This window comes from Meriones unguiculatus, chromosome 4 (genome assembly GCF_030254825.1).
Source record: "Meriones unguiculatus strain TT.TT164.6M chromosome 4, Bangor_MerUng_6.1, whole genome shotgun sequence".
NCBI classification, from domain to species: domain Eukaryota; kingdom Metazoa; phylum Chordata; class Mammalia; order Rodentia; family Muridae; genus Meriones; species Meriones unguiculatus.
In genome coordinates, this window is record NC_083352.1 from 79,939,478 (window position 1) to 79,961,995 (window position 22,518).

Here is a 22,518-nt window from a genome sequence, read left to right on the forward strand (position 1 = left end):
AGGGAATTTTGTTTTCATCAGTTTATAAATGAGTCAATATCTCAACATGAATATCCAAGCTGATGATCAGCCCAACCAAGCTGCCCAGGTGTTTCTTCTGCCCCTCTGGTTGTGGGCTGCTTGCCTGTTTTTTCTCATATTCAGGACTTGACCTTGTTGTCACCCAGGACTCCTCCTCTTTAGCTCATGAATGCCAGTATCCTTGCACTTCACTCACGAGTTTATTCCTTCTCTGCCTGTAGACAGCCATCTTTTTCATAGATCTAGCACATACTAAATTGTATAGATTAGGTCTCTAATAACCTGTGTGATACCTTCTCAGGAACTGTTCTGTCTCACTCCCTTTGTTTCTTAAGGAGTTTGGTAAACATGGCTTAATTGATCTGGGATGTGTGAGACACATATGCTAGTCAGGTCTGCCTCTATTTCCTGATACTGCTGTTGCGTTGTGGCCTCCCTTAGCCTTGAGGCAGATCTGTTTCTAGCCTGGTGTGGGTGAAGAAGGAATTGTTTAATAGGATATGCCATTTCTGTGTTGACTTCCTTGCCTTATCCCTCCACATTCAAAGTGCTATTAGTGACGATTTCTCATGCTGTCAGATTGCATTCTCTCTTTTCAACTTAGGTTAAAACAAAACGATTTAGACATCCTAGGCACGTTTGAAAACATGACTTTGTGGATCTCTGTTTCCCTTAGCTTTAAAAAGTCTATACAGCTGTAATTACTAATTACTGTACTCTTAAGCAGAGGCAGATGATGTATGTTTGTGACAAATTTCCAGAGGGAGGGCTAAGTAACCAGGCTCATTTTTCCATAATGGGAATGTTATTCACAAACTATTACCATAATTAATGTACCAAGCCAGTGTAGGGCAAATAATGTGTTGTGTGTTGATAGCAAGCTAGTAGTCGATGACTATGAAAGAACAAAACCCTATATTAAAAGAGAAGTTTGAAAAAAATAAAAAAAAATTTAAAAAAAGAGAAGTTTGAATTAGAATCATCCAGATTCATACCACCAAACCAGTTAAAATGGCTTGGCTACCATTTTTCTATGCCATTCTGTATGTAAAGTTTATATAAATATATATGTAAACTCTCTATATGTGTGTGTGTATGTATACATACATTTTTCTAGAAATAACTATAATAACTCATTTCTCAACAGCACGGGATGGCAAAGATGGTGTGAACATGAATGGTAATTGAGTGGAATGTCTACTGAATGAGCTTCTGTATTTTCTCGAGAACATCCTCGAAGGGGTCTCTTCTGTCTACTCCCAGCCTTCTTTCCTCTTTCTCATCAGTGCCTGTGGAGTGTTCATTTATATTTGGGTATTTGTCGTTTGATACAGTAGGGGTTATGTTCTTTTGTATATAATTTCCACATACAGTCCTCCAACTTGTTTTAGGTGAGATTGTGTGTATGCATGTGATATGTGCATGTGTTTAACATATATATGGGGTGTGGGTATTTTGGTACATATGTTGTATATGTGTATTGGACATGTGTTATATGTATGTAGTGTATATGTGTACATAAAGTATAGGTCCTTAATGTTTTTTTTTTTTTTTTTTAAGAATGCTTTAATAGAATAGGTAAGGGTTTGGTTCTGGTTAGTATAGTATTCATTTTTATTTCATTTTTTAATTAATTACAATTTATTCACTGTATCCCAGCCACAGCTCCCTCCCCCATAGTGTTCTTATTTTAAGGTTTATTTTTATTTATATTTATGTGTCTCTGTGTATGTACTCCACATGTATGGATGCCTACAGAGGCTTTGGGTCCTGTAGAGCTGGAGTTATACAGGTAGGTGGCTGTGAGCTGTCACCTGGACTGGACACTGAATTTGGGTCCCTGTGTTAAGAGCAGAACATACTCATAACCACTGAGTCCCCTCTTCAACCCCCGATACAATGTTTTTGATGGAACACTTAATCAGAATTTATACCATGGCTTCTGTGAAATATCTAACACCATCTCTGATGAACTCTGAAATCAAAGCGGCAGGCCCTTGTCACTAGAAGTTGAGATTTGTAGTACATGCGTTTGAGATAAAGACCAATTGATTGTGGAGGAATAACCTTATAATTTAAAACAGGTCAGAGTCTGTCTATTCTTAGAACCCTTTTAGAAAGATCTCAGTGTATTTGAGTACTTCCCTTTGAATATATAGCCATTCCCTCTACAGTTGGAGCATCTGCTGCCTGTTCCTTTTATAGCAATGAAAATATGGACAGTTTTGGATGTGGTTTCTTAGCTCAAAATTCCCTGGTCCTTCATGTCAAAGTCAATTTATTTAACTAGTTTATACAACTGGACATATTTCTGTAACAGAAAGTTGAGTAAATAGAATGTTCCTCATCATATGGCTTGTAATGACAGGGCTGGTGTAGCTCTTTCCTTAAAGAGGATATATTTCCCTTTAGTCCAGTCTCAAGGACTTGAAGCTTCGTCATGGCATTTTCTTTGTGGAAATTGTGACAAAACATAATTAAATAGAGGCAGAGCTATAGCTTAGTCAGTGAAACAGTTGCTGTGGAAGTATGAAGATCTGAGTCTGGTCCCCAGAGCCATGTGAATAATAATAATAATAATAATAATAATAATAATAATAATAATAATAAAACAACTATAATTGTCAGCATGCATTTGTAATCCTGGTGCTGGGGAGGTGGAGACAGGTGCATAGATTCGTGAGGATGATTTACCAGACAGTCTAGCTTAGTTAGAGACTTCCATGGAAAAGCAAGAGATTCTTGGTTTAAAACAGCAAAGTGGATGGAGTCCTAAGAACCCCAACACCCCCCCCAGACAGGTGTGCACACACACTAATGTAAGTGAACAAAACATAAAAAGAAAAACATAAAAAAACAAACTCCATGTCGGAGTGCACATATGAGGGTTACTGCTCTACAGCTGCATTATTATCTGCAGCCAAACATGGCAGGACATGCATGCATCTGACTCTGGTGGCCTGTACCTGTTTGCTCTGGTGTTAACTACCACAGAAAAGTCTGTTGCCAAGGGGCTGGAGCCCTGTATTGACCTTACAGATATTGCCATCCTTCTCATGTCTTCACACATGGTGCTTTTGTGTCCTTTTGCCCTCCTTGCTTCTAGCACTCCAGAGGATACTTAGCTTAGAGCTTTTGCTTTTTGAGTTGATTCTTGGCAGTAGGCCCTAGCTTGCTTCCTGCCAGGCTTAGTGCCTCTTAAGGGCAGAGAGGAGATCAGATGCAGATAGCACAGGCATAATTTCTGCCTCCTGAATCTCTCAGCTAAAGAGTGCTTTCCCTCCTCCCAAAGCTTGAAGGAAGAACACCATTCATCATGCAGGGTAATGAGCAGGAAAGAGCTGTAGCTTTTTCTACTCGATAGCAGAGTGTGGGATGAAATCCTTTCTGTTTACAATTCAGCTGTCTCTTTGTAGTTTGCATGGAACTTGAAGTCATTTTAAGCTGTGTTCTTAATGCTCAACTTGTGAGCCAATTCATCTGTAAACTGTTTCTTGGAGGTTGGGGAAGCTTTTTGTAAATTATGGAGGTCTGAGATATTGTCTGTGTGTGTGTGTGTGTGTGTGTGTGTGTGTACACACATACATCTGTGTGTGTATAAATGCATGCATGGGGTTGGCTGGCTACCAGTCAGGATGTTGAAAATAGATGGCCAGTTATCCTCAGTCGAGTCAGTGCCATGCACAAATCTGGATGCTGTCTGTGGCTCTCCACAGACAGGGGAACCCTTCTGACAGTTTTATAAGCAGTGCGGCCAGTCTTCTGAGAAAAGGGAGAGGCCTTGAGCACCTACAATCCCATTTCAGACTCTGCTTGACTTTAGATGCTCTGCCAGAGGAAGTGGTTGCTCCAAGTGCAGCTGCAGTGGAAAGAGCATTCTCTCACTGCAGCTGAAACAATTCCTTCATATAGCTCATCCCATTTCAATAGTAAACTGTCTGTTTAAAGCAAAACAAAAAAGGCAAGTGGGAGTTGGAAGGAGGAGTTTGTGCCAGGAAATGGAAATGAGTTGCTGAGAAATTGTGTCTTGGTTGTGGTTTCAGAGTTATTAAAAAGGCTCAATTACTAGTTTGTCATATCTTTGTGTATGTTTCTGTGAACTTTAAATTCTCCAGAAACATTAAGGCTAAAATAGCAAGTCAGACTTTAATTAGAGAACACACCACTGTTGGGAGAAATGACTGGCTTGTAGCTCATGAGCCTTAACATCCTGCACCAATTTTTGCCTTCCAAGAAAGTAGGTAGAGTTAAAGTGTCCTCTGGTCCTCCTTTCTTCTTGATGGCTTTGAAGTAATCAGAGAGTGATTAAGACTCTGTCAGAGCCAGGTGGGTTTTGTCATTGGCAGTGATGTTTCAATAGTGTTGCCAACTGGTTCCAGGTATGAAGCAGAGGCTGGGAGTCTGTGATGTCATTTAAGGGTAATTTGTCCCCACCTTTGATCTAGCTGGAGTGTGAGTCTGGAGCCGTTCTACAGCTGTGCACCATTCAGTCCTCATGTTTTAGGGTAGGTTCAGTTTCTTTCATTTGCTGATAGAGAATTGAGGTGGGAGAGATGGATGGTTACTTGGTATGGTCGCCATGGAAGCCAAAGGTCTTCTGGGCAGTAACTGTCTGCTGAACATATTCTCTCCAGTAAAACATGCAGTTCTCTTCACCTCCGCTTTTCTTGTGCTCCCCTCTTTCAAGAGGACGACCAATAATCTGTTTGCTTATCTGAGTTTCATTCTTTCATTCCCATCCTTGGGGATATCATACACTCAGACAAATATTACATATTTGGAGTGTGTGGTGGCTTTTAGTCATCAACTTGCTACAACCTAGAATTACCTGAGAAAATAACCTGTGCTGAGGAACCATCTTTATCATGATGGTTTGTGGCCTTGTCTGTTGAGGGTTGTCTTTATGTAATTGCTGAAGAGAAAGCTAAGCCTGTGGCTGGCACCATTCCCTGTGCAGGGTGTTCTGAACTATGTAAGACAGACAAAAGCTAGGTGAGAGCAAGAAAGAGCCCATTTATTTCTTTCTTACCTTGATTTTGGAGGTAGTAGGATTAGCTGCTTGAGTGTCTGCCCTGACTTCCCCATGGTAATGGACCTGGAACTTCAAGCCACATAAACACTTTTCTTCTCCTAAGTTGCTTTATTAATAAGGAACTTATAAATAAGTCACATTATTTTTAACACACCAGCAGAAATGCAACTAGAACAGAGTGTAAACTATCTCTGCCCTTCTTTCCCTGACTCTAAAGCAGTTTGCACACTCTTACTAATTCTTACTGTTCCACAGATAAGTCACCAAGACTAAGATGTACCTATCAGTGATAGTCTAAGACCCAGTCTTACTAGTCTCCTGAAAGAGGACTTCCGTAGAGGACAGGAGAGAGCCAGGAGATCTTGGAGATACACCTGACTCACAGACCAGCTGTGAGAACCAGGTAAAGTCACTGTGCCTCTCTGGACTCCACTTCATCTCTGTGATGTCTGGTTCAGGTCGGTTCCCACAGATAGAGACTGCCTTTATCAGAATGCTAAATGTGGTATGTGTAGTTCTCTTTGGTTTATAAATTCTTTTTAGATATGTATTGAAGGAAAGGCTAATAAAATATAAATGCATCAAAAAGCATTATCCCATTCTTGAATTTTGTTTCTCCTTTTTCAGTGGATTACTGCTAAAATTAGTATTTCGCCACATGGAGCTATTGTTTCTACTTTCAAAAGGTCTCTGTTTGTTAAGGTTAGATAGTGATATGTTTCATAAAATCTCAGTATCCTTCCCCAGATACAGTGTTCATGAGGCATATGAGTGAGTACAGCTTTGTAATCCTTCACTATTGTTCTTTCCTTCTTTTTGATCATATGTGTTTTTTAATGGGAAGTGAGAGAAGCCACAAAGAAATGGGTGGACATTCAAATAAGATGCCCTTCAATAATGTAGACACCATATTTTTGTCATTGTGGTTTTTTGTTTGTTTGGTTGTTGGTTGGTTTGATTTTCGAGACAGAGTTTGCGTAGCTCTGGCTGCCTTGGAACTTGCTCTGTAGACAAGGCTGGCCTAGGGTTTAGAGATCTGCCTCCAGAGTGGGGTTAAAGGTCTACACAACCACACCTGGCTCTTGTCATTGTGTCTTTAAGGGAAGACGGTCAGTTTTGTTCCCTACCCTACATTTTCTGAGAAACACTGAACCAGTTGCTCTTCTTCTTCACCATGAGCTCCTTTATTCTTTCTTTCCTCCTTCTCCAGGTTATGTTGTCTGTGTCACCCACCACCACCACCACCTGCTTCTTATGTACGCGTAGTGCCTTGACATTCTTTGTCCTCCTACAACCTTCTTAGCTGACTGGCCTATTGCGATAGTCCATGTTTCAGTTGGGAGTATCAAAACCTGCCTCCATCATACCATAATTTGAAATAAATCCTTTCTTTCTGAAGTTGCTTTCAGTCATGGCATTTCAATCACAGCATCAGCAAAGTAGTTAATATACCCTCTTTTCCCTGTCCTGTGTGCTTTGCATCCTCACACGTTTATATTCACTCAGAAAGGAATCCAGGGAGATCTGTTACTGTGCCCAGTCTTGGGGAACATGTTTTGGCAAGCTTGCGGCCAGTGTCTACACAAAGCAATGTGTAGGCCCTCTGCAGAGCCACTTCAACACCATCATGGGTAGGTTATAATTACCACAACTGATGGATATAGAGCTTAGGGCTCTTTCTAGGACAGTGTTTTACTGACACTGACATCTAAAATTGTAAATGCTAAGACAAAGGTTATAAATAATAGGTGACATTCATGTGCATCCCTTTCTCATAAAGATATTTAGCAGGGCCTGTAGAGGTGGCTGAGTAGTTAAGAGTTCATATTGCTTTTTCAGTGGACCTGAGTTCACTTCCCCACATGCACATCAGGCAGCTCACAACCATCTCTTTCTTTTAACTCCAGAGTGTGGGAGATGGCACTCTGACACACTCTCCTGGCTTCCAAAGAAAACTGAACTCAGATGCAGGAGCAATTAAGAGCATTTGCTGCTCTTTTAGAGGACCCTGATCCGGCTCCTAGCGCTAATGTGGGATTGATTGCACCCGCCTCTAAGTCCAATTTCAGGAGATCCAGTGCCCTCTTCTGGCCTCTTTGAGAACTTGTACCCACATGCACATATCTCCATACAGGTACATAGAATTTTTTTTTTTAAAGAAGACATTTAATAAATAACTAATTTTAGCTCTCTGTCAATGTTTTTTCAGACATTTTGAATGAAGAAAGCCTGTGCGAGTTTATAAGTTTATAAGTCTGTGTGATACAGTGGTAGAGAAGTAAAACGTAGGCCATAAATGCCCTCGGTATTTTATGGGCATGAACAGGGCATGAGCCCAAAGCTGACTTTGATTTTTGTGATCACCATTCAGATGAATTACTACTTCTGCTTTAATATATGACCAAAAACAACTTAGGAAGAAAAGTTTCTTTTAGTTGATGGTTCCATAGGGATAAACTGTGTAATGGAGAGGAGAGTATGTCATGGCAGCAGGAGCAAGAAGCAGAGAAAGAGAGAGAACAGGAAGTGAGATAAAGATATAAACCTTTAAACCCCAGCCACATGGTTTCTATAACTTTCCACCAAACAGTATGGCCAACTGTAGACCAAGTGTTAAAATACATGAACCTATGGAGAAATTTCTCACTTGACGCACCATGCGGAGTAAAAGGCAGCCTAAAGCAGCTGAGTAAATGTCATAGGCTGTTTTGCTGTTGTTTTTAGTGTATGTGTGTTTGTGTGTGCATGTGTGTGTGTATGTTTAGCTGACGGAGAGATGGTTTAGGAGTTAAGAGCACTTGCTGCTCCTTCAGAGGATCAGACTGCTTTTAAAGCACTTTGGATAGTATATGCTGAAGACTAGGAAATGCCTCAATAGATAACCTGTTTGCCACACTAGTGTGAGGACCTAAGTTCGGATCCCTAGTAACCAAGTACAAAAGCTAAGGGTAGTGTCATGTATCTGTAGCTCCAGCCCTTGGCAATAAGGGCAGAGAACAAAGGATCAATACAGCTTGTTGTCCATCCAGTCTAGCCAATTGCATTTCAGCGTATTCAGTAAGAAATAGTTTCCTGGTTAGTTTTTAATTATCATCTTGACCCAGCGTAGAGTTACAATGGTAGAGGAAACTGAAGTTGGTGAATTTTTAGGGTCAGATTGGCCTGTGGGTATGTCTATGAGTGATTGCCTTGAATGTTGATTGATGTAGGAGAGCTTGGATCAGCGTGGGTGGTGATATTCCTGGGCAGATAGTCTTGGGCTATATAAGAAAGCTAGGTTGATCCTAGCTCAGTGGCACATACCTATAATCCCAGCTCTCATGAAGACAGAGGCAGGCAGATCTCTGTGAGTTCGAGGCTAGCCTGGTCTACAGAGTGAGCCCAGGACAGCCAAGACTACACAGAGAAACCCTGTCTCAAACAACAACAAACAAAACAACAAAAACTAGGTTAGTGTGAGCTTGTGAGCAAGCTGGAGAGAGTGAGCCAGTAAATAGTGTTCTTACATGGTTTCCTTTCAAAGTCCTGCTCAGTTACAGTCCCTGACTTCTCTCAGTGATAGATTGTGACCTACAAGTGTAAGCTAAATAAATTCTTCCTCTTTAAGTTGCTTTGGTCCAAGTTTTTGATCACAGCAACAAAATATAACTTGAAAACCCTGTTTTAAAAAGATAAACCGAACAGCAGAAGTGGAGACCCTTGGCATTGACCCCCACATTTGGCTGCATAGGCAACTGGTGGAAGCTGAGGGCATCACACATTGTACACTCTGGTAAAGTCTACTTTTAAGTACAGGTGAATCTTGTGATGTTTCATTTTAAATGTCGGATTGCAGAAATCTAGAATGACCTAGAATCTAGAGTTTCAGGTGAGAAATTAACTTTCTCACCTGTGAGCAGACCTGTGGACAATTGCCTTGATTGATAGTTAATACAGGAAGACTCAGCCCATTGTGGGTGAAACTGTTTCCTGGGCCTTGTTTCTTTATAGGACAGGAGAAAGCTAGGTGAAGCAAGGAGCCATGAGTGCATTCCTTTCTTTCTGCCTCTGATAGTGACTGTGTTGCTGACTATGACTGTTTGAGCTGCTTCCTCAACTTCCCAGCATGATGGTCTGTAATGTGGATTTGCAAGCTGACTAAACCTGCTCCTTCCCTAAGATGCCGTGCTGAGGTGCTTTATTACAGCAACAAAAATGAAATTGGAACAGCTCTTCATTATTTCTGTGTTTAAATAAATACATGTTTTTGTTTGGTTGTGAAGGTTCAGGAAAGAGGGATGTACTACCATAGTAGTAAAAATATTTATCATTTACATTGTTTCTGTTTTTTATTCAATTATTTTTATTAATTACAGTTTATTCACTTTGTATCCTCCTATATCTTCTTCCCTCCTCCCCTCCCAATCTCACCCTCCCTCTTCCCCACCCATGTCCCTCTCTCAGTCCACTGATAAGAGAGTTCCTTTTCCCCTTCCTTCTGATCCTTGTCTATCAGGTCTCATCAGGAGTGGCTGCATTGTCTTCTGTGGCCTGGTAAGGCTGCTCCCCCCTCAGGGGGAGTTGATCAAAGAGCAGGCCAATTAGTTCATGTCAGAGACCGTCCCTGTCCCCATTACTATGGAACCCACTTCACTATCTTGCTCTATTGCTCAAGAGGGACTCTGGCTTCAAAGTTGAAGTCCTCCTGCCTCTAGATTGCAGAGATTACAGGCATATACCACATCTGATTTCTTAAATTGTTTTGAGATCCACTGTTTCCCATGAGTCTGAGTATTTCTAGCTCATTGTTCATAGCATACTGAGCTTAGGTGCCTCACCTCACATTTGCTAAGGCATGCTCACACCTGACTCCACCCACTGTGTGTTCATTTTTAAAAACAAATGCTGATGCCGTTCATGATTACCCTTAAAGTCTTGTCAAATTCAATATTGAAATATAACAAACCCCAAGATGCTCTCCTCTGACTGTGAAAAATGCTATCTACAACCTATCAATCCGAAAAACATTATCTACAAAGTAGCAATCCTTTTTCCAAGATATTAATTCTTGTAGAAGAATATCATCAGCTGTTTCAGTGTCTGGAAGAAGTAAAAAGAGGCTTTTCTCAAGACCTGAAAATGGAGTCTAAGTCACTTTGTAAAAGTTGCTGACCTTGGGCTGTGTTAATTTGGTGGGAGTCTTCTGCAGGCAATGAGAAAGATCATCTCCTGAATTCAATCCAGCCATGATGGAGTTAAAGCAGAGACAGAGCCTTTCCCCCCACACTATGGCTCTGTCAGAATAATGTTTGGCCAGGTGTTAATCTGTGTCTTGAGGGGAGGGCTGGAAATCATTATTCATCCCTAGAGAGACAGGAGGGGAAGCTGAGGCTTGCCTTCTGGGAGGGTACCAGGGCCAGGGCCTGCCCCTTGCTTACTGACATGTGCCATTTGCTATGAAGACAATCCAAGTCCATTTGAGGAATTCTGCTGTCAGCCAGCCAAGAGAGAAACTCAGAGCGAGAGGCAGGCAGCTTGGCAAAGCAGTCTGGAGTGCAGTTTCCGAAAGCAAGATCACTCAGTGTTGTGGGCACTGGGGAAGGTGCCTGGGGATGTAAAGAGGTAGAGGACCATTTTGAAACAGTGTATTTTCCTGTTTACCTTCGCTGGCTCCTCCTCCTTTCAGTATATCACCATCCCTTGTTAGCTTGGAGTCTGAAAGAACCCTTTGTGGACACTACGCTGTGGGCTTTTTCTGCCCTTTTTCCTCCCTGACTCTTTTTGCTCTGAGGGCAGGAGGTGAGAGGATGATCAAGTCAAGCTGGTTCTACGTTAAGTTCAAATACTCAGACAAGGTAAGTCAATATGTTTTCTTTTCCCAAGGGAAGGCTTCTTCTCCCAGAGGTCTTCCAGTCGCTTTGTGAAGCAAAGGAGCCCATGAGTGCTAACTGTGAAGGTGTTTTCTTTAGCTTCAGGATTCCTGGGTGAAACCTGGGTTTTAGAGCTTTGAATCTGACTTTATCACTGACCAAGAGGAAGAAACCTCTCCTCTGCTTGAGAGGAAGCCTTTTTTACAGAGGAAAAACAGTGAAGCTGCTATAACAGAGGCAGCCTGTGCTGCTTTAGGGTGAATAGAGAGCAAGGGGTATTTGTTGAGACACTGGATACATTTGGCTCAGAAACAAAGGGACAGTCACTTTCCTTACCTATAGCTTGCTTAATCAGCAGTGTGGTTTTGTTCTTACTGGCTGTATTCCTTCATGTGGAGATCAGCTTTACAAGGCTATTTGGATGTTATAATAATCTACAACATGTGTTCTGAGGATACACGAGACCACTGCTTTACTCTAACCTCAGGGATAATATTTTAGGGAACGAATGAATTTTGGTTGTATCGGAACAGTTATTTTTCCTTCCTCTGACATACCATTATTGGTGGTTAGGATAAAAGGGTGTACCTGTATTAGTGTATATTCACTGTACACAGTATTGGAATTCTTAGTGACAATTTCATTCATTTCATTCATATCTTGTCTATCATGTACTTTGTACATACTCACTTCCTTCCCTGTACATCCTCATTTATCTGGGGCTGTCTGCCATGGTTTTGAATCTGTATTACTTATTCTTTTAGGAACTGACAATATTAGAAATGAGGTTTTCATGTGAGTCTGAACGTGTTTCCTCTGAAATTTTCATTTGTTTGCTTGTTCAAAACATGGGCATACTAGTTGTAGAATTAAGCTATGAGGATGGGATGGTGATATAGTAAGATAGAAAAACCAAGACTCTCTGTCTCTGTCTCTGTCTCTGTCTCTGTCTCTGTCTCTGTCTCTCTCTCTCTCTGTGTGTGTGTGTGACTGTCTATCCCTATCCATCTATCTCTTTATAGAAAGGGTCTCCTAGCCTAGGATGGCCTCAAACTTTCTCTGTAGCTGAATGGGACATTGAACTTCTGATAATCCTCTGCTTCCTAATTGCTGGCATTATAGTTATGCACCAGTAAATGGAATTTTATTAATGTTGAAGAATATAAACTGAGGGGCTTCATATTGCTAGGCAAGGGTTCTAAAAAGCAAGCTACATGCCCAGCATATATTCTTTCTTGTGAATATATGTACTTAAGCAGATTTTTAAAAGCCTCCTCTTGTTTGCATTTATTTCTGATTTTGATGTGCCTGATAATGTTTATTTCACTGATAGCAAAGCTATATGGTTACCCACAATAAAATTATATGCTTGTTTGTTTGTTTGTTTGTTTTTTTAAAGACCCATGTTCCATTTTTAGAGCCATTTGCTTTAACTGTTAAAACTGTAAAATACCACTTCTTTGTGTTTCGTGTTGAAAAATGTTATCATCCAGCCTGGATTTATTTTTTGCCTCTGAGAAACCTCCTACCCCATTGTTTGCTGTTAGATTTTTACTGTGCCTTTTAAACCTTTTCTTTATATTTTGAGTGTTTTCTCATGGAAACCTGAAATTGGGAGTTACATCAGGTCTAATGCTAAAGGGGGGGAATTTTCTCAATTAAGGCTCTTCACGGGAAGAAAAAAGAGGCAGAAATTAATGGCTTCATTTCAATGATCACATTTCACATCCTTCAGCAAGGAGAGAGCACTTTACATACCAAGACGTGGTGTGGCAAAAATGCAACTTGTATGAGGCTTTAGTATATTAAAGAAGATCCTCCTTGCTTTTATTAGTAGAGAAATAAAAAGGAAAGGAAGCCTCAGAGTCATTTTTAAAAGTTCATCTAGGGCTCCAGATCTCAGTGATTCTCTGTAAAATTTATTTTCCTTAACAGTGATTTTTGTGTGTGTGGGAGGTTCTATTTTGGTTTTTTGAGACAGGGTTTCTCTGTGTAGCCTTGGCTGTCCTGGGCTCATTTTGTAGACAAGGCTGCCCTTGAACTCACAGAGATCTACCTGCCTCTGCCTCCTCAAGGGCTGAGGTTAAAGAAAGGCATGTGCCACGGTCTCTTGCATTTTTTTTTTTAATTTATATTACAGCTTTTTATCTCCCAAGTTTATCTCTTCTGGAGAGATTTTTAAAATATCTTATTGTAAATACAAAGACAGAGATGGTTATAAAAGACATTTAAATCATATTTTATATTCTTTCTCAAAGACTTCTGCCCCCATTTTGAGACAGAATCTCAGTATGTAGTCCAACCTGGTCTGGAGTTTCTGGTGCTCCTGCTTCATCCTAAGTGCTAGGATTACAGGTGTGCTCCCCCACTCCCTTAACTCTTTTTTTTTTTATTTATTTTTACTGATTACAGTTTATTCACTTTGTATCCCAGCTATAGCCCCCTCCCTCATCCTTTCCCAATCCTACCTTCCCTCCCATCTCCTCCCATGCTCCTCCCCAAGTCCACTGATAGTGGAGGTCCTCCTCCCCTTCCCTCTGACCCTAGCCTATCAGGAATGGCTGCATTGCCTTCCTCTGTGGCCTGGTAAGGCTGCGCTCCCCTACGGGGGAGGTGATCAAAGAACCAGCCACTGAGTTCATGTCAGAGACAGTCCCTTTTCCCATTAATAGGGAACCCACTTGGACACTGAGCTGCCATGGGCTACATCTGTGCAGGAGTTCTAGGTTATCTTCATGGATGGTCCTTGTTTGGAGTATCAGTCTCAGAAAAGACCCCTTTGCCCATATATTTTGGTCCCTTCTGTCTTTTATTACTGCTGCTCAGACCTGCCTGAGCCTTTGTTTGAAAGCATTAGCTTTTTTGTTTGTTTATTTCTTTCTGCTAAGTTGATAGCCTCCTGTCATTCAGAGGTTGATTCTTTGAGAGCAGTGGAGCCTTTCTCAGCTCTTGATTATTCTAACTTGGGAAGCTAGGGTGCCAGATGGTCACCACAGCCATGCTGAGCCTGCAGATTCTGACTCCATTGTCTCACACCCAAAAAGAATAAGGAAATGTGGGCCAGAAGTGAGAAAACATATTACAGAAAAGTGAGGGGGGCTTCTGAGCGTGGGAATGGCTTCAAAGGATGAGTATTGCCACTTTGCTTAGCATAGTGGTCTTCTGTTGACTTACAGTGGGGATTGGTTGAACACTGAGTTACTCTTTATTTTTATTGGTCGTTCTCTGAGGACAGAACAGGCCATCTGACTGAGTGGCCTACGTACTCTTTGTAAGCCTCCATGGCCAAACCAGAGAAGTAATACCTTACTTCTCCACTTAGGGTAGTAGCCATTTTGCTCCATTTGGTAGGATGCAATTTGTTATAGGTCATTGAAGTCTGGGCCAGCTATTTCTAGGTTCTTGAAAAGAACTGAAAATAAGGGTTCATACAGATTTGCAAAAGAAGCAAGGTAACTTTATTCAGCAACAGTAATGGAATAGATGAAAGAGGAATAAACTGTCAGGGTCAACAGTGGGCCACAAGAGACTATTTAAGAAAAAACTAAGGAAAGGAAGGAGTGATTACTAAGGGCAAGGACAGCTGGTTACTAAAGGGCATAGTTTGAGTGTTTCTCTATCTTGATTGATAGATTTGCATGCATTATGCCATGGTGTACCTGATTTTGACATATGCACACCTAATTGTGTTCTTCCTGAAAGGTTACTTGATGATACAGTGTTGCTTTACTACATGCACATGCACCCAAAACCATTTTAGGTCCAATCAGCCTTTTTGTTCCTTATAATGGAATACCTGGAGAATACACTGGAATAGAAACTGTGACCAGGCGTGGAGAAACTTACCATTGTTCACAACTGGGAGTATGGACCATTATTCAGATAGAGGAGTACTCTAACAGGAAGCAGGTAGGGAACAGAGGTGCTGAGGTTATTAAGGTGCATTGTTAGGAGAGGGCTGTATGGGTAGAGTGCATGCAGGTAAAGCGAATAAGCTGCCAAGTGCTTTAATGAGAGGAATATGTACAGAAGCCTAGAGTAAATGGGAGTCTCAGAGTACTAAAGCATCACCTATGTGTGCTTGGCTCAGACAAACTCTGTGTGTGTGTGTGTGTGTGTGTGTGTGTGTGTGTGTGTGTGTGTTTTGTGATGGTGCTAGGGATCAAACCTAGCACCTCCGGCTTGCCAAGTAAGCATTTCATCAATAGGCTAAATCCCCAGCCTAGAACTTGTGCTCCTGCATGTGATTGTTTAGTTCTCTCTCCCCATTGAATGGCCTTGATAGCCTTGTGAAAGGAGTCTATGGAGAGGAAGGCTTAGTTTCAGCTTATAGTTGAAGGATGCAGTTGGGAGGAAGTAAAGGCAGCAAGAACTAGAAGCATCTGGTCATATTTCACCCACACCAGGGAGCAGAGAATGATGAGTCCATGCTGCTTGCTGTTTAACTTTTTGTCTTACCTACGGTTTTTATTGCTGCAACAAAAACACCATGACCAAAAGGCAAGTTACGGAAGAGTTTATTCGGCTTAAACTTCCAGACCATAGTCCATCACTGGAGGAGGTTGGGACAGGAACTCAAGCAGGGATGGGACCTGGAGGCAGGAGCTGATGCAGAGTCCATCGAGGGGTGCTACTTAATTGCCTGCTTCCCATGGTTTGTTCAGCCTTCTTTTTTATTGAACCCAGGACCACCAGCCTAAGGATGGCCCCAAGCCCAATGGGCTAGGCCCTCCAGCAATCACTAATTAAGAAAACTCCTTACAGCTAGAGCTCATGGAGGCATTCCCTCTACTGAGGCTCCGTATCTCTGATGACTCTGGCTTGTGTCAAGTTGACACACAAAACTAGCTAGGACACTCCCTTTCTCTATTTATATAGTCCAGGATCTCAGCCAGGAATATGGCCACGTACAGTATGTAGTTCTGTGTAGCTCTCATATGTCTATTAATGTAGCCAATATAACTCTCCACAAGCATGCTCAGAGCCCCATCTCCCACGTTAACGTGACCAGCACATTTAAATTGTCTTACCTGCTAGTCATCATGCTGGTAGCACATTGCTTTGGTTATCGTGGCTTTGTAATATTATCTTGAAACGATGAAGACTAAATTGTTTAACTTTTTAAAAAAATTTTTCTTTGTGTTGTGATTTTGTTATATGGTTTTATTGAATCACTAGGTTTGCCTTGGGAATGTAGTCATCCTATAACTGAGTTCATGAATAATAATAAGGTTTTAATAATCAGTCCATGGGCTGTGGAGAACTTTCCACTCATTTATTTTCTTTAGTTTATTTTAGAGAAGAGTTTTCATGAGCTTTTAATTAAATACTGTTGTTTTTCACTTACATTCTTTCTCTTGTCATGTGTATATATGTGTGACATGTTATAGGTGAGTGTGCATGCCTGTGTAGTCATTCCTGTAAAGGCATGAGGCAGCCATCAGGAGTCTTCCTTGACCTCTCTTCACCTTATCTTTTGAGGCATGATCTTTCAGTTGATTTAGATAGTCTAGCCAGCTCTCTCCAGGGATCCCTTGTCTTTGCTTTGCTTATGTTATAAGTGAGCCATCATGCCTGTCCTGAATTTATATGGCTTCTGGGCAGTCCAAATTCTGTTCCTCATGCCTGCTGCTTACACAGTCCATGGTTTAACCTCAGCTATCCCGAGTCCCTACAATTTCTTTTGATTCATCTTTATTGATTTTATTACTTTACTCAAACAGACTTCTTTGGTGTAGTATTGTTTTTGTTTGTTTGTTTCATATGTGTTTGTAATTGTTCCGTGATACATGGTGTGTGCTTTAAAATCTTGATCTGAGAATGCTGATCTCTCTCTAATCCAGGATTTGTGTTACTAATTGTATCTTTTTAGAACAAAAAGATTTGGGAGGGGAGGGGTCTGGGTTTTGGTGTAAAAGTAGAGATTTGACTGAAACTTTTATATTTAGGTGTTAAGTGGATATTATTTAAACCGTCTTGTTTCTTGCTTGTCTTTCTATGATAGTTATCTTAAGGTTTGAGGACAATTACAGGAAGTTGAGGTCTAGCCTGACATTCACACCTTGGTCATGAACATGTGTGCCTCAGCTCTAGGCAGACCCTGTTGCTAGTCCCTTGGCTGGAGGATAGCTGTAAAGCATACAGTGGTCTGTAGCCACTGGATAATGCTGGAAGTCAGAACTATTAGAGACATAACCGTGTGTGTGTGTGTGTGTGTGTGTGTGTGTGTGTGTGTTGCAGACATTTCCATGATTTTGTTCCTTTCAGTTTGCAGTCTGAGTTCTATGAGCCACACCCCCTATTCCAAGGCCTCTCTGTTATGTTAATTGCGTTTCCAGGCTTCAAGTCTGTATTACTTATTTCCTCCTTGCTGTGACAGAAGCAACTTAAGGAAGAAAGGATGTTCTTTAGCTTATAATTTGGGGATCCAGTCCACCATGACGGGGAGGGCAGGGCAGCAGGAGAGTGAGGCAATTAGTCACACCACATCTGCAGTCAGGAAGCTGAGGGAGAAGAATGCCCATGTTCAGCGCACTTTCTCCTTTTTATGGAATCTGGGACACCAGCCTAGGGAACAGGTCCAGCCACATTTTGGGTATGCTTTCGCTCTTCAGTTAGCCCTCTCTGGAAACACCCTCATAGACATGCTCAAAGGTGATTGTAAATCCCGTCATATTGACAAAGAAGATTAACAGCCACAAAGCCTGCTTTTTTCTCCACCACTCATAGTCTAATTGTATTTGTTAGGCTTGTAAAATATGTTTATTTTCCTGGAAGCAAAAGAGCCTTGTGATGCACCTGTGGACAATGTGATTAAGTGTTAAACCAGGTGTGGTGGTGCACACTGTGTAATCCTACAACCTTAGTGCTATGGGCAGGAGTTCTAGGCCATTCTCTAGTAGTTAATGATGGAATCAATATCTTGTTGTGTTTTTGATAATAGTTGCTGATTGTCTTTTGTTATGATCTTTATCAGCTTTAAATAGAAGTATCAATCATACCTCCTAAACTGTTCTAGAAGCTCTCCAATCTTAAGTTTACCTTAGTTTGTGTGACTTGTATAATCAATCGCATAACCTAATCTTCAAAATACCTCTTGGTTGCTATTCCATCAAAATATGTAACTCTATAAACAGCATTGTTTTTGTAAGTTTTCTTTCTTTTTTTTTTTGGATAATGTACATTTATTGTGTGTGTGTGTGTGTTTGTGTGTGTGTACTTGCATGTTCATGGTACACAAGGTCACAGGATAACTTGTAGGACTTAGTTCCCTTCTACCACCACATGGGTCCTGGGGAATTGAATTCAGATTGTCAATCATGCTGTCTGCCTGAAATTAGAATTACTCCTTTTGGTTTTGTTTAAGATAAGTTAGCCATCTCAGCCAGAAAGATGATAGTAGAAGAAACAATGCGTTTAATCTTCTTATACTCCTCAATGTAACATGAGGCTTCATTAGAGAGGAGAAAATATGCTTTGTTTATTTGTTAGACAAAGGGTCTTTAAAAAACAACTCTGAGCTTAAGTGTATCAACCCCTAGTGCCAGCCTCATTTGGATCCTCGTACTGCCTCTCCTTATACACCGGGTGCTCCCACTCAGCCTTTCAGTTCAGAGTTAATTTGAAATTGATTTACACACTGGTTTGGGCAATTTGCAAAATTATGATGACTGTACTTAAACTATTAGTAATATTTTTATATAATTTTATTTGCTTCTTCTATTAGAACGAAGCAGTAAATTTTTGTCACTACAGCAACTGGGGACAGGCAAAGAAATATAAGCTGGTAGAACACAAGCTGTGGATCATGGCATGGGAATCCCTGGGTTCCCCCTTCACCAGCCATGGGATATGGAAGTTCCTGGTCTCCTCAACCCTTACTTTTTGGTACTATAGTTGAACTGTTGTTTTCACACTGCAGGGACATGTCTCTGCTGTAAAAATTCATCATTCTTAAGGTGGGGTCACTTCAATATAAAAATGATTTATGGTTCTGACACCTTCCTGTCACAGGAGAGACAAATTCCAGTAAAGAGAGGGAGACACAAAGTTCCATGCTTACCAGAGGAACTGTTGGTCAATTGATAGATGTTGGGGGGAGTCAGTTTCCTTTAAGGGTATGGTCCCTGGTGGGTTCATCACTGACCTGTGGATGAACACACATCCAAGAGTATATGGAGAGCACAAACTGGACTTGAGTTTTTCTTTTTCTTTAATTAGGATACAAAATTAGGATACAAAAATGTAGGGAAGGAGTGGAGTAGGTGGAGGGAGGTGAATATGTGACTCAAGACTGCTCAGTTAAGCATAAGCTCTCCCTGCCCCGTTTCTTTATCTAAACCTAAAGCTCGTGTCAGAGCCGTAGAGTTGAAATTAGGGGCCACTGGACCTCTTTAGTCAGTCCTCTTCCTAATCACATGCCAATTAAATCTCTCTCTCTCTCTTCTTTTCACCCTTACTCACCTCTTTTATTGGCTGATAAGGTCATGAATTCCTGTAATTCCAGACCTCAGGGAGGCAAATGCTGGTGGATCTTTGAGAGTTCAAGGCCAGCCTGGTCTATAAAGTGAGTTCAGGACAGTCAGGGCTACGCAGAAAAAAAAACCTGTCTCGAAAGAACAGAAAAAGAAAAAAGGAAGAAAGAAAGAAGTGAGAGAGACAGAAAGGAAAGAAGGAAGGAAGGATGGCAGAGCCTAGGCGTTGAGGTTTTCCTCTTGTGTCTCTGGTTACAGTGTTGGCTTGTTGCCAAAGGTCCTGTTTTCTGTTGATGTTGTCTTCTGCTCAGAACCTGTTTCCCTTGAGGGTGAGGCATTTCCTCTTACCCTGGTGTATTGATGAAGTGTTTGCAGCACAGCGCATAGCTTTCAGAATATTAACTAAATTAAATTTATTGAATTAAACTTGGATGTGGCCGTTTGAGGACGGGTTCTAAGAATGTCTAGCTTTTTTCTCCTAAAGAAAAGAAACTGGAGTCTCAGCAGCTGAGAGCTAGCATCTTGTTCAGTGCCTCTTTTGCTGACTGCACTGTTAGATTATCTTTCAGGAGCACTGAGTAGTTTAGCACAGTGAATACTAAAGGGAATGCATTCCTTTCCTCTCAGGAGACCTAAGTAGTGTTTAACACCAGGATAAAATGCTTAGCTGTGCCTTCCTTTCCTTTAGAATTTGTCTAAGCAACATTCAAAAGAACAAGGAAGGTTTTGTATGATGTTTCTTCTCCCACTCCTGCCCTAGGCTATCTGTAAGAAAGAAAGGAGGAAAAGCATTTTTTTTTCTTGACACTGTAGTATAGGGCTGAATGTGTGAATCTCCCAGACAGAGGTGAGTGGAAGGCAGTGCCTGCCACTACAGGAAAAATGAAGAAAATTTGCAGCTAGCCAGCAGACTGTTCTATACTCAGTGGGTCCCACAAGGTGCCAGCGACAAAGCAGCAACAAATCAGGGGTCCTTAGTGTGTGATAAAACAATGGCTCAGTTCTTAGCTTAAGTAGTATTGAAGCCAGGTGGGTTACACTCCTGACAGAAGCTAGCCTTTATAGAGAACTAGAAGGGAAGGGGTATAATTTGGGTTGGGCACTCTATTCAGAATCTTTCGTGGTGTATTTGAGAGCTTCATTACAGGTACTGTCCTTCAGCAAGAAACCAGGAAGGCTTTTTCACGTGCAGCCTAATTTTAGGGTGGCAGGGAAATCTATGTGATAGTTTGAGTGCTGAAAAGCAATTGGAATTTAAGTATTAGCCTGAAGTGATTCACTCTGCTGGAAGCTACTGGCATAACCAGGCCTCAGCCTTTCTCTTCATTCTTTACTGATCTTGTTTTTACTAGGAATGCTGGGTTCCTGGTCTTGGTTCCAGTACTCACTTTGGCTAACTTACTAGTACTTATTCTTACTTGGAATTTATCCCAAGTTACTTATCCTTTTGATGTCTTCCCTTTTGCACTTACACTTTTTCCATCCTGATACTTCTGTGCAGCATTTGACACAGTAACTATGGGGTTTCATTAAAACTCAAGTTCTTTTTTTGTAGAGTTTACAAAATATGTTAGTATGCTACTTAACTTTGATATTTCAAACTATTAACAGCAATTATTAAGCTATCATTCAAGGTATAAGAAGTAGGGCTCGGGAATCTAATACAGTAGAACTGGAAACTCTATTTACATGTAAAACATCTGTACATATAAAACATATAAACATACTTGTATATCAATCTGAGGGGCTGTTAGTCACCTTTCTATTTTTGTAATTAAATATCTGAGAAAATCATCAAAAAGGAGGACGGATTTATTTTGTCTCACAGTTTCAAAAGTTGTTCCTGTGATGACTTGGTGGTTTTATTTCTGGGACCTTGGTTTATAGTACTTCATAGCACAGGGTGATGACAGTGACCTCCTGGTGACCAGGAAGAGGAAAAGAGAGCGGGGATGAGACAAACCTCTCAAGGGTAGGTGCCCTGTGATCCTCTTCCTCCAGCAAGTCTCTGAGTAGTTTGTTTAGCTTTGCATTAATCTGTGGGTGAATCTCTGGCTGGACTTAGAATCTTCTGATCCAGTTACCATGGAGTAACCAGCTGCGTTACTCATGAGCCCTTAAAGGAGATTTAATATCAAAGTATAACAGAGAGCTCAGGGCTAAACAGTCTGAGACAAAGTGACATGAATTTCAAAAGCCCCATGTTAGGTCATGTGATCTGCTTTTCTCGTTTAGACCTACGGCTTCCATGTTGTCTTCAGAGGGTGCAGGCTCTGTCACTACCACAGCACTGCGGATGAGTTCTTAGACCTAGCAAGAACCCTGTGCCTTCAATTTCTGTCACAACTATACCCTTCATTGCAGTAATTCTAATGACTTCCCATTCCTCTTCAAGTTGTGATTAGTCATTTAGCATCACATGAACAAAAGGTAGGAAAAGGGGAATAGCGATAATCTTTAAATATGTGTATTTCAGATTGCTAATTATTTTCCAGTTCTGAAAGGCAATAGAAATAAGGTGATCTCCCTGAAGGGCTGTGTAATGCAGAATAAAGTAGTAGTAGCTTCCTTTGGCAGAGTCAAAAGCCAGAAAAAACTTGAAACAATGACCTTGAAAAAAGCAGAAACTTTAAAGAAGACAAGAACCAGGGTGGCATGTAGAAGAGAGAAAAAAAAATCACAAAGCTAACTGCTTTAGGCCTGGAGAAAACCCTACTTGTGAAGGTGGTATCTTTGACCCTCATTTAGCGCTTCGGGGTGTGCTGGAAGAATTAAGAGACGTGTATTAAAAGGTCTTTCACTGGTATTTCTGTGTTTAACATGCTTATGCGTAGAAGTCAAGACATCTGTGAATCTGGTGGTAGAATAGAATATTAACTGAATGCCAGTTCCCATTCTCAGTTCTGATTCTCAGCTAAGTATTAATAGACAGACACACTACACACACACACACACACTTCCGCTTGTACAATGTACAGTATACTGGATTTGTTCCTGAGCTTTGCAATAACAAATGACCAGTATATGTATGTGCATGTATTGCTACCATTGATTTGTGTTAATAATATTACTGTTATTTTAAATACAAATGTTAAATGGGTACAGTGGTAATCCAGGAACAAAATCTTGCTTCAGTCACATA

The 22,518-nt window shown here is 41.0% G+C and overlaps 1 protein-coding gene across 7 annotated transcripts in view; it reads left to right on the forward strand.

Annotated features, from left to right (window-relative positions):
- Auts2 (activator of transcription and developmental regulator AUTS2) overlaps positions 1–22,518 on the forward strand; it is a 1,094,751-nt gene that overhangs the window by 338,572 nt on the left and 733,661 nt on the right. Inside the window, exon 1 of one of the 7 annotated variants that reach the window (XM_060382253.1) lies at positions 9,552–10,887. The exons of the other annotated variants lie outside the window; for them this stretch is intronic. Within the exon in view, the coding sequence (XP_060238236.1) occupies positions 10,840–10,887 (48 nt within the window). The 5' untranslated portion in view covers positions 9,552–10,839. Of the gene's footprint in view, positions 1–9,551; positions 10,888–22,518 lie in introns of those variants that run through there. 7 annotated transcript variants of the gene reach the window in all.